This window comes from Nannospalax galili, unplaced genomic scaffold (assembly GCF_000622305.1).
Source record: "Nannospalax galili isolate Female #2095 unplaced genomic scaffold, S.galili_v1.0 scaffold2391, whole genome shotgun sequence".
In the NCBI taxonomy this organism is placed as follows: domain Eukaryota; kingdom Metazoa; phylum Chordata; class Mammalia; order Rodentia; family Spalacidae; genus Nannospalax; species Nannospalax galili.
Genome location: NW_008329809.1, coordinates 113522 through 126653, shown reverse-complemented (window position 1 = coordinate 126653; position 13132 = coordinate 113522). Strand labels below are relative to the sequence as shown.

Sequence of the window (13132 nt, the reverse complement as noted above, 5' to 3'; positions counted from 1 at the left end):
ACTGTATCAACCCAACTGTGAACCTAGAAACTTGCACCCACTTGTGAAAGAGATGTACTGTTGCTCTAGAGTGTGTTACTGAATATGTTAAAGCTGTAATGAAATGTTTCTTCTAATCATGTAGTTATTAAAAATTAAAAAATAAATAAAAAAATTAGTATTGGAAAATGAGAAAGTAAACTGGGAAGTTTGTAAAATGTAAGGCTTATGCTGGTTGTGTTGGTGCACACGTGTAATCCTACCACTTAGGAGGCAGAAATAGGAATGCCACCAGTTTGAGGGTAGCCTGTTCTACACAGTGAGTTCCAAGCCAGCCAGAACTACATAGCAAGATTGCGCCCCCCCGCCCCCTGGCACAAAGTAAGGCCTGGAAAAACTACTCAGTGAGAGGAGGAATTTCAACATTATTAAAAGTTAAACCAAGGTATGCTTTAGGATTGATGTCTGAGCCACATTTTTCTTGGAATAATTTTTGCAGAGACTCTCAATGGATAGGACAATTTTTTTTACCTGTTTGTCTCATGCTTCTCTGGTAGGATCCGGGTCTCCTAGGATGAATGTTAAATCAGGATGGTGGTGGAATTCATGTATGAAATAGCCTTTTTGTGTAAAACCTCACTACTTGATGGCTTTGTGTAATGAAAGAATTCAGTGTTAGTGAAGGGCAGGAAATGAAGCCAAAAGATGCATCTCCTTAGATGTGTCTTGAGGTAGAAGAGGGGTCCACATAATAAACCTGGTTCCCTGATAAGCTTTTTCCTCTTCTTGGTCAAATTTTGCCTGATTTTTCTCTTGTCTTGAGTCTCACAGATGTAATAGCACTTAAAATAGTGATAAGAAACCATTTTTAAAAAAGCATTTCTTATACAAAACCGTTGATTTCTATTTTTTTTCCTTCCAGGTTACAATAGTCATCAAGGAAAGTGATAGTTTTGATGTTTTAATGACTTCAAATGAAGTTAATTTCACAAGGCATGAGCAGAAAGCTCTGGTTCCCAGCCAGGATGAGGCAACTCTTCTTTTCCCTATCACACTGAAATATCTGGGCGATATTCCCATCACAGTCAGAGGTGCCTCAGTCACTGCTTTTGATGCTGTCACTCAGAGGGTTTTAGTAAAGGTAAATATTTGCAGTCTTAGATAAGTCAAATGGCAATACAACATGTAATTGAAAAGCAAACAGAAGATGGTTTTCTTTTGTTAAGTTCATTGATATTCCTAAGATGCCCTCTCCTCCATCCTCTGGAAATGCCTAGTTATTCTCTCATCTGTGTGTAAAAGCATAACCACATATGTCATAGAATTACTACCAATTTTCTCTTTAAATTTAATCAGTAGCGTGACACTAAGGCCTATCAAGTATTTTTTATAGTCATTTGTATCTACAAACTGTGTCTTGGTCAAGTTGATAGGTAGAATGGACACTTTGGAATTCCTCAAAGAAGATTTCATAGACTTTTTTGGGAGAAGCCTTTCTGTATAAAAAGACAGCCCAGGCCGGGTGTGGTGGTGCATGCCTTTAATCCCAGCAGTTGGGAGGCAGAGGCAGGCAGATCTTTGTGAGAGGCCAGCCTGGTCTACATAGTGAGTTCCAGGACAGCTGGGGCTACAAGGAGACCCTGTCTCAAAAAGACAGACAGACAGACAGACAGACAGACACACACACACACACACACACACACAAAGACAGCCCAGTGTAATGGATAAACCTCTTGTTTTGGGGTGACATTGCCTTGGGTTTGAGCCTCTGTCCTATTAAATGTGGTTTCAGTTAGGTATTTAGTGCCTCTGTTTGGATAACCACAGAAGAACCTAATTCAGAGGGCTTTCTTGGTCACATTTTCATCTCTTGTAATTTTCATTGCCAATCCAGGAAATGTTTTCTCAGTATAAGTAGAAATGAAATGCTTAACACATTTGGAGTCAGTTTGTACACAAACTACAGGCACAGTAAGCTACATGTCATTATATCTGCATGCAGTTCTCTCTTTACAAATAAGTAGACACTGTGTCAGTTGTGTTCCTTTACCTCCACAGGCTGAAGGAATAGAAAGATCGTACTCACAAACCATCTTACTAGATTTGACTGACAACAAAACGTCCACTGTTGTGAAAACTTTGAATTTCTCATTTCCTCCTGATACAGTTAACGGCAGTGAAAGAGTTCAGATCACAGCAATTGGTAAGAATAGTGTGTTTCTCTACCTCCTTGATTTGTATATGATTTGTATATGTAGAGTTATTATCTAGTTATAGAGATACTGTCTTTAGTCCCAATGAGGAGAGATTGTGAAAGACTTTAGCTGGTTTCAACTGCTGATTACAGTAACAAGGCTAGCAAATTGTGTAACTTAGACTAGCGCTTCTCAACATTCAGCATGCAGACTGGGTGCTTACTTAAAAAGAAATTGTGGTTTAGTATGTCTGAGATAGGGCCTGAGCTCACTCCCTCCTTTTTCCCTTTCTCTCGCTTTGCCTTACAAGGATGAGCACAGGGCCTTGTGCGTACTAGACAAGTGCTCTACCACTGAAATATATCACTGGCCCTTAGTTTCATGAGATAAGGTCTTGATATTAGTCCTGTCTGACCTTGAAATCCATAATTAACCCAGACTGACCTTGAAATCCAGATCCTCCTTTTTCAGCCTCTTGGATACTAGAATTATAGGCAAGCACCACCATGCCTGCCTGGAATTCTTGAATTTCTAAGGTGATGGTGATGCTTCTGGTGTGCAGACCGTGTTCCAAGTACCGAAGCCATACTACATTGTGGGTAGGGCAGGAGACTCCTAAGCAGTGCTTCTGCATTCTGTACCTCTTGGCCACTGGTGAGGCTCTTATCTTGCATGACATTTTGTAAAAAGCACAAATATCTGGGATTTTCTCTAAACCTACTAAATTAGAATTTCTTTTTTTTTTTTTTTGTCTTTTTGAAACAGGGTCTCCCTGTAGTCCCAGCAGACCTGAACTCACTATGTAGACCAGGCTGGCCTTGAACTCACAGTGACCCGCCTGCCTCTGCCTCCCAAGTGCTGGTAAATCAGAATTTCTTAGTCTATAAATCAGGGTGAGTGTATTTTGGAAACTTTCCACGAGCAAGTTTGGATAAACAAGGGCTGAGACTCTAGAGCTGTTCTGTGTGCAGGATGCAAGCAACCTTTCCAGTTGGGATGCTTGTTACTTCTAGTGACCTTCTAGTCACCTAAAATGCATTTCAATCAGAAATAACTTCTACAACATGTGCCTTACTTAGACAGGCTTTTCCAGAGAAATACAACTGAAGGGATAGATGCAAAAGCAGATTTATCATGAGGTGTTTGCTTGTATGATTATGGAAAATTAGAAGTCCATAATCTGTGTTGGCAAAGATTCTATAGTGCCAGTGTAACTCAGTGTGAATCCAAATGTCTTGGTGCTTTGAGAACTAGTGACATAAATCTCATTCTCAGAAGAGGAGATGTAATGTCCCAGCCGGGAAGTAAGGCAGGACAGTGTGACAGCATCTTCTCCATCTGCCCTTACTTCTACTCAGGCCTTCAGTGGATTACATGGTGCTCACACACATTTTTGACAATTAACTTCATTCAGAGTATGGAATCAAATGCTAATCCTATCCCCAAATAGCCTCACAGAGACACTCAGAAACAATGCTTAATCTGGACACCCTGTGGCCCACTGAAGTTGACACAGAATTAATCATCATCATGTTTAATGAATTTAGTTGTGCTTTGTGAATAACTGAAGAAAATGTCTTAATGACACCTAAACTATTAGGTCTTTAAGGTGTTAGGACTCAAGATACATTTTCAGAGTTCTTTTAAATCTTACCCATAGGTGTCACAGTTTTTATTATAACTTCAAGCAGTCAGACTGTATGTAAAAGACCTTATTGGAGCCCTAGATACAATTCTTAAAAAGAATGAAATAAGTTTTCTACTTAGGACAATAAGTTCTGCGTTACTATTTCTTGTGATATGGGGATGTGGGGGGATGTGCTTCACACACACCATAACACAGATGTGCACACATGTAGTGCATGTATGCACACTCAGATACACACAAAGAGGGAAGCCTTGCATTTTTAATGTGCATGACTACTCTTACATAGGATTGAGTTCCTCTGTGATTGCAGAAATTCTCCCAGCTTTTTATTTTTTAAAAATATTATATTTATTATTTTTATTTTATTTGTATGAGTGTATTGCTTGCATGTATGTGAATGCACCCATGTAGTGCAATGCTGCCAAGGTCAGAAGAGACTGTTGGATTCCCCTAGAACTGAAGTTAAGTACGGTTTTTAGCCACCATGTGGGTGCTGGGAATCAAACCCAGGTCATCTGCAAGAGCAGTCAGTGCTCTTAACTGTTGAACCATCTCTCTAGCTCCTCTGAGCTTTAATTTTTATGCTTGATATAAACAATGGATTTTTAAAAACTCACTGTAGGAACCAGAGAGATGACTCAGCCATTAAGAACACTAACTGCTCTTTCAGGGAACCAGGATTTGGTTCCCAGCTCCCACATGGTGGCTCACAACTACCTGTACTCCAGCAACAGGCAATCCAAATGCCCTCTTTTGGCCTCTGTGGACTCCTACATGAATGTGGTACATATAAACTTAGGTAGGCATGCACATATGCTCATATAAATCATTAAAATAATTGTGTAGACAGAATATATGACTATCACCTTGGCTCTTTGAAATATGTATTCTTTTATGTCCCTTTAATATTAAGACATATTTAATATTTTTAAAATATTATAACCTGCAGTAGTAATAATATAACCTGTTTTTTTTTGTTTTTTGTTTTGTTTTGTTTTTTTTGATAACTGATGACAGGCTTGTACCTACAACCTGTTGCCATTTCTTTTTTTGTGCTTGTGTCTTTTAAGATCAGATTTTCACTGGGTATTTAAACTCAGTGTGCTGTAGTTTTTCAAAATAAATCACACAGGATATTCTTCCTCCTATGAAACTCTGTCCCTATTTCTGAATTTTTATTTTCTTTCCTGAGTCATGGTGTTAGAACATGGACAGAAGTCTCTCTCTTTTTTTTCGGTCTTTTTGAGACAGGGTCTCCCTGTAGCCCCAGCTATCCTGGAACTCACTATGTAGATCAGGCTGGCCTTGAACTCACAGGGATCCACCTGCCTCTACCTCGAGTGCTGGGATTAAAGGCGTGCGACACCATGCCTGGCCACAATATGGCTTGTTTAACTTTAGATTACTATCTTTGAAGAATATTCCTGAGCCATTTTGATTGTGAGATCTGTTGAAATGCACTTAATAGGTCTACTTAGTTGCTAAGAAGAGCATTTTGGAAAACACTGAAATTTTTGTTTTAGAAAATGATCACTTTTTAATTATTGAAAACTTAGGATAAAGTTCTGCTTATCTGAAGAATACTAATGACAAAACATTTCTTTCATGAATGGTTGTTCCTAATGGTCAATTCCTGACATTTTTGTTCAAGATTTAAAGGAAACATTGTATGCCCCATCTTTAACTGAGGTGGAAGCCTGATTTATCACATAGCCCACGCTGAGTTCCACATCATTACTGTTTTTCTGATCACGTTTCTACTCCATTCTACTGCATCTATGAGCGATGCCTCTACTGAGAAGAGACAGCTGCCAGCAGGTAAGATTGGTGAGTATTCAGCAAATGAACCCAGTATTTTGTGCTTTCAGGAGATATTCTTTGCCCTTCCATCAGTGGCCTAGCCTCACTGATTCGGATGCCTTATGGTTGTGGAGAACAGAACATGATAAACTTCACTCCAAATATTTACATTTTGGATTATCTGACTAAGCAGAAACAGCTGACAGATGATTTAAAAGAAAAAGCCCTTTCATATATGAGGCAAGGTAAGCATTCGATATGCTTTTATCTGTTAAGAAGTGTGTGTTTGTTTGCAGGTCAGGTTCTTCCTAGGCCATGTTTCAAAATAGATCAATTTTGTCTCTATACATGATGGTGGGACTAGATGGAATTGAGGTGGAAGGTCAGGTAGCAAGAAACTGTCGCTTGTCTTCCTGCAGCCAATCATTCATTAACTCCTGCTAAGGTGGTAGTGGTAGTAAAGATCTATTTTCCAGACTAGTTTCAAACTCCTAGGCAGCTGAGGCTGGCTTTGAATGCCTGATTCTCCTGCCATCACTTCCTGTGGTTGGATGTGTGTGCTGCTGTGGCAATTTCACTACATGTGTGGCATATCTCTTAGTGCTAAGATCAGTTGTAGCGTGGAGGAAGCAGGTGTCTTTCCTCTCAAGGAATTCACTGTTGGCGTTATGTGCTGGGGACCTTTGTGGTACTAAAAATGTCCAGTAGGTGAAGGATGGACAGAAATGTGTGGGGGTGGGTGGGAGCTGGCTCCTCAGAGAATTCCACAGAGGTAGTGAGTCTCTGACTCTGAACTGTTGAGACTGTTCAGACACTATATGAGTTGGCCACTTGCTAATAGCAAAGTCACATGGGTTGTGTGGTTATGTGGCAGACAGTGTTCTAAGCACTCGATATCTAGAATCTCATTCCATGCTCACAGTGAATGTTAACATGATTCCAATTTTGTAGAATAGGAAGCTGAGGCACAGAAAAGTTACATAGTTTTCCCGGGATCATGGCAAGCTCATGGCTAATCTGGAATTTGGACGCAATATCTGGGTCCACAGTCCTTGCTCTCAATATCCATACTAAGAAAAAAATGAAGAGTGGTGAACTATTTTTAATAAAAATAAAATTCAAGTTTGCTTTTTTGAAATACCACAGAATCCAACCCCCAAAATAACAATCTCAGCTTTGTATTTGCCTGTAGTATTTGTCTGGTACGTGCTATACACAAATCTCACGAAGATTTGAAATAAAGACTTCAAAATGACTGGGAAATATTTACCAAAGATAAAGTAGGAACATTTGTTCAATACTATTTAGTTCTTTTTTTTAAAAGAATGAATGGGTTAAAAAGAAAAGAATGAATGGGTTAAAAGCAAAGAGAGGTGCACTGCTAGCTGTTACTACATTTCCACAGACAAATTGAGCTCAAGTAATGACATTATTTTGATATAAACCTTATTTTCAGGTTCTCTCAATATATAGAAGCCTGTTTACCCTAAACTAAATTCTATGTAGTAATAGTAATGTCAGCTACCCTTTTAAAAAACCTTACATGTTTCATTTAATTCTCACAAAAACTACAGGTAGTAGATGCACTACTATCCCCATTTTACAGGTGAGGAAATTGAGGCACAGGGAGGTTCAATGAGCTGTGGAAACCCTGGGGGAATGGGCTGCAGAGTCTGAGAATCCGCAGGGTGTCTCATTTGCATTATTCTTGGGTTGTTAGAAGCAATGGGCTTGATGGATGAGAGCCCAGAGCTGGGCCAAGAGGACCTGAGTACACCAACATGCAGCTGGCCTTAGTGAGGGTTCTGATAAAACAGTAGGGAAGAAGCATGGGTCTGTGGGGGAAGGAAGTCCAAAGGCTGGAGTCTAGTGTTGGATTAGACCAGTGTGAGCTATAAGGTGTTGGATTAGACCAGTGTAAGCTATAAAGTGTTGGATCCAGGCGGATGAGCTGGTCAGGGTCCTCATGGGTGGGATGGTTGCAGACAAAGGCTGAGTGGAAGCCAGGGGTTATGCGAGGAGCAAGGCAGTGTGGGGGAAAAGCCAAGGGGGACTAGGGCTTGGGATGAGGGTTAAGTATCACCTGTCTTATGGGGAAGAGCATGGGGTGTGATTGTCCTCCCTATTAGGAGTGCACATGATGCTGATATTCTGGAAGCTCTCAAACATTCTGGAAGCTCTCAAACACAGAAACTGGTAAGAGTCCCTCAGTAAATTCTCAAAGATCTAGCACTTGTTATTTTTTTGTGTAGAAATACTGATTTAAAAACACTGCTCTTAAGCTGGGCAAGGTGGTGCACGCCTTTAATCCCAGCACTCGGGAGGCAGAGGTAGGCAGATCTCTGTGAGTTCAAGGCCAGCCTGGTCTACGTAGTGAGTTCCAGGACAGCTGGGGCTACAGGGAGACCCTGTCTCAAAAAGACCACACACACACAAAAAAATTACTGTTCTTTAGGGGTTGGGGAATTAGTTCAGTGGTAGAGCGCTTGTCTAGTAAGCCCAAGGTCTTGGGTTCAGTCCTCTGCTATGGGGGGAGGACAAAATAACAAAAAAAAATCCCCAATACCATTCTTTATACACATCTTTATAAATTATATTTTAAATGTATACACACAAGAACTATATTTTGAAAATTCTATTATAATTAGATAGATTTAAGATGGGGTCATCAGTGCTGTCTGTGGTAGGCTGTGTGGTATGCTTTTTTATATCTTTATAATATAAAAGTATGCTTTATATATATATTTTATAACATATAAAGTATGGTATGCTTTTATATCATTTTTATATCTTTACACGCTGGTATAATAGTTGTAGTAAAGAGATGAGTCAAAAGTATTTAGGAGTGTTGTAATTTAACTTTGTGCCCTTTGAAAACAAGATTCCAGTTTCTGCTTAAAATTTATTAGTCTGTCTGGTTTCAACTAAAAATTACATAAGCATTAGATTGGCATTTCATAATTTGGTATTCATTCAGGGTTACATTAAACAATTTTAAAAATTATATTTATTTATTTATTGTGTGTGTGTTTATGTGTATGTGTGTGTGTGTACACATACTACTTTTAGTTCTCTCCTTCCACTATGTGGGTCCCAGTGATTGAACTCAGGTTGTCAAAGCTTAGTGGCAAGCACCTTTACCATCTGAGCCACCTCTCTGGCCCTCATTATGATTTCTTTTTTGTCTTTTTGAGACAGGGTCTCTCCCTGTAGCCCCAGCTGTCCTGGAACTCGCTATGTAGACCAGGCTGGCCTTGAACTCACAAAGATCCGCCTGTCTCTGCCTCCCAAGTGCTGGGATTTCATTATGATATTTTAATAAAGGAACATGTAATAAAATGCCACATAATTCCAAGTTTATGTGTGATTTATGATCTGTAATTTTGGATAATCAAATATTAATACTTAAAATCTATTTTATTTTGTCTGAGTCAGGGTCTCCCTGTGGCTCAGCTGTCTTGGAACTCACTATGTAGACCAGGCTGGCCTTGAACTCACAGAGACCTGTCTGCCTCTGCCTCCCGAGTGCTGGGATTAAAGGTGTGCGCCACCATGTCCAGCATTAACATCTATTTTAAGTGGCTTGAGCAAAGACTCATTCTTTGGAGATGACTTGAGCTTTTTCGCTAGATACTTTGTAAAGATCTTGAGATCTCAGAAGTCCCCAAACCCAATCTTTGTTCTTTCCCAAAAGCAGCACTGGTACTGCAGACCAGTCCTGGCCAGGTGGTTAAACTAGTTTTTCAAAGCCAGCTAGGGATATATATATATCTCGCTCAAGGGTAAGGTATTTGCCTAGCATGAACAAGGCTCTGGGTTTGATTCCCATACTGGAAACAAAAAGATTCAAAATGGCCTCTGTGCCTCTCTCTGATGAGGGAGTGCCTTCCCTCACATTTGTTGGTTGTTAGAGGTGCACATTGACCAGAAGGAAAGAAATCGTTGGTCCCTAGAAATGTGACTTTTCTGCTGTCACCCATAAAGGCAGAATGGGCTCCAAATCCTGGTCCCTACCCGGGGTCTATTTCTTCAGCCTCCCCAGAGCCTGTTTTCCCATCTGTAAGATGAAGTATTAAAAGGACCTACGTGGTATGCTTGCTTTGACCATTGTACGTCTAGAAACAAATTAAGTTCTTCTGTACCCTGGCTAAAGCCGTTGCTGTCCACCTGGAATAATGCAAGAGCCTTACATTATTCCTTCGCAGTCCTTCCATGTGTGTTCACTCCTCTTCAGTAAATCTTCACAGATCATAAAGGGATCTTTTAACAGTGTCCAGCATGCCCAGGCTCCTCTGGTGTATTTCCAGTGTTGGCCTCTCAGGTTCAGAGTGAACTTCGGCCTCAGTGTAGCTGTTTTTGATTTCCTTCTGCTCTGTCTTGAGCCCCTGTGGCCCCACGGGGCTGGGCACTGAGCTTGCCCCTTGGTGGAGTGCTCTTTCTCCAGCTCTGGCTTCTTTTCGGTGCTCCAGTGACTTCCTCAGAATAGCCTTCCCCAACTAGACAGTGACACCTGTATTACTCCATTTTATACTCTTTACCTAATATTATTTAAACTGAGCCTGATTGGTGTCCATCTCCTGCATGTAGAGGGGGCTCTGTGCTTAATCTCTCCTTCCCCATGTCTGGGCACCTCAGTTAGTGTGACTGGGTGAAAGAATGATCAGTATTAACTTCTTTGGGCGTTATGTCATCTTCCTGTGGGGGTTTGGCCTGGAAGAGCACTGAGGTTCTCCTACAGTGTAGCTGTTGCCGGTAACACTTGACCATTCTACCTGGCTGTAGTGTAATATTCCTATCCAGGAAATGTGACCAGTGATTCCTCTGGTGTCCTTTGAGCTGGTGAAGTGCCTGCTAAGTCAGCAGAGTGGAGTTCCTCCAAAAGCATCATCTGGCACGTAGAGCCAGATTCCATCTAAACAGCAGGCAAGCATTGCCCAGTATCATTCTTTTCATTGTGAAACCAGTGTCTCATTTCAGAACTGCCTTTTCTTTTGCCATCACGTTTGCCAAAGTCCTGTAAATATAACGTAGTTGTTTTTATTTTTTAAAAAAGTTAAAGTGGTTTTGATGTGAGTCATGATTGTTTAAATGTCACTTAGGAAAAGCATATTGTTTTACTTAAATCTTACTTGGTGTGGAGCCCTGTAACCTGTTGCTTTTGGTTAAAACAATGGCTACATCATTGAATGATATATATTTTACTGTCAAAAAAAGAAATGCAGAGCCATAAAAAGAAACTTTCTGAGAAGATCTTGAGCCTGCTAACAGAAGGGTAAGCACTTGCTTCCTCAGACATTAAATTTTTTATTACATTTTTTTGTTTGTTTTTTGTATGCGGGTGTGTATGTGGGTGCACGTGTGATGGTCAGAGGACAACTTGGGTCTTGCCTTCTACGATGTGGATTCTAGGGATTGAACTCAGGTCATCAGGTTTGGTGGCAAGCCTCTATCTCATGAACCATCTTGCCAGTCCTTTTCTTTAGATATTTGAATCATAGTGCCTGTAGTTTATTTTCAAGTGAGACTCAAACTGAGTCTAATTGAAACCACATTTTCTCTGTTGAAATAAAACAGGATCAAGTTGTGTTCACCGTGTCCCTACCATCCTTTCCCTTCCTCTCAGAATTGAACCCAGAACCTCGTGCATATTAGGCAAGTGATCTAATGCTGAGCTGCATCCCAGCCCAAGTGCTGTTTTCTTTTACTTGTTTCTGAAGCAATATTTTAACCTTTATTCTGATAAAATTTGAGTAGTTTATATTCATGGTTAATCCAAAGAAAATTCATGACTCAGAAAAGTTTGTATCTTATTTGGCCATTGTGAATAGTTTATGTGTCATTATCCTGACACCCCCGTAACTTCTATACTTCAATTTTTAGGGATGCTGATAATTCTGATTATACTATTCTTTTCAAACCAAAGAGCTAACGTGTAAAACAGCAAACTGGAAAGTGATACTCATTTCTTTGTAAACTTTTGGAGGAAGCCAGGTTTTTGACTTGCTCATCTATTGTAATGAAAACATCTCCAATTTAGGTAATTACACTGGAATGAAGATTTCTGTATGAACAATAAACATTGTAGCCATGCCATCAATATCTTGTTTTGCTAACCGAGTAGAAATTAGGCCTGATATGCTGGGATGCTTCAGCGAACAAGCACCCAAGGGTCCTCTATGACTGCATGGCTGGTACAGAATGAAGAAAACCAATGCCTCCCAGGGTCTCCTTCTTTCCTTCCTTTTCCCCCCATGGGAACAGAGCTGAAAGTCTGCGTTCTTTTTTTTTTTTTAAATCAGCTCTAGAAATTCAGTCTACAGCTGTAGATTATGTGTAGCTCCTCATCTCTTCCAGGCTGGCTGGCCCTAGTGGAGGAATGATGCTGGCTGTTGACATTTGATAGGAATACAGGACAGCCACCTGCTCAGCCATTTCCATAAGCACTGACCCCATGCCCATTAGCTCAGATCTCTCACTCGTTTTACAGTATCTCCTACTTGGAGCTGTGGTTGTTGATATGATGTGGGGCTTGGCTGAGGCATGGTTCTGTCCTCCAGGACAGGCCTCACTGAAGGGGCCCAGAACAGTGCACTCTCTCTCTCCTTCCTACCTCCTTCCCTTCGCCCTTCCTGGTCTCTCCCTCACTTTTCTATTAGATTGAAGTCCCAGTTAAATCCTGGTTATCTGGTGGATTTGTTCTGAATCATAAATTGAGATAGAATGTCTTAGTCTTTTCTGTTAATTTTGTATATGAACAGTAAGAAATTGCTCTGTGACCCTTGATTGCCTTTGAAAATGAAGCGTATATAATATATTCTTTTCAAAGTTATATAAACTATACATGGTATCATCAAAGCCAGGGCTGTAGTCTATGCATACATCATGATGTCTCTTCCCTGGGTTCTCCTCTAGTCGTTTCAGAGTTTCTGGTCTTCTGTTAAAGTCTGTGAATGACTTTGAATTGATTTTTGTGCGGGATCAGAAGTACGGATCTAGTTCACTCTTTTACATGTGGTACCTACCTTCCTTAATACCACTTATTGAAGAGGTATTATTTTTCCAAAGCGCATTTTGGGCACTTTTCAAAAAATTTAAAGTATTTATTATTTATTTATTTATTTATTTATTTATTATGTGTGTATGTGTATGAATGTGGGCGTGGACACCACGACATACATGTGTAGGAGGACTTTTGGGACTTGGTTCTTTCTTTCCACTGTTCTGGGGTTTGAATTCAGGTTTTCAGGCTTGCATGTGCTTTGACCTGCTGTGCCACTTTGTCTAACTCTTGTTGAAAATTAGGTGCCTGTAGTGTGCATTTATTCTGGTTACCTAGTCCATTCCGTTCATATATTTGTCTCTTTTTAGGCCAGTACATTGTAGTGTTGGTTACTATGGCTCTGTAGTTCAATTTGAGATCAGATATAGTGAATCCTCCAGCATTATTTTTATCTGTTTAGGATTATGTTGGCTCTTTAGGATCTTCTGTATTTCAATATGAATTTTCAGA

The 13132-nt window shown here is 40.2% G+C and overlaps 1 protein-coding gene across 1 annotated transcript in view; it reads left to right on the top strand.

Annotated features, from left to right (window-relative positions):
• LOC103741161 (CD109 antigen-like) overlaps positions 1–13132 on the top strand; it is a gene marked incomplete at its 5' end in the record, with an annotated part of 64028 nt that overhangs the window by 28117 nt on the left and 22779 nt on the right. The window contains 3 exon segments of the mRNA XM_029567839.1: positions 902–1120; positions 2038–2182; positions 5691–5867. Of these exon segments, the coding sequence (XP_029423699.1) occupies positions 902–1120; positions 2038–2182; positions 5691–5867 (541 nt within the window).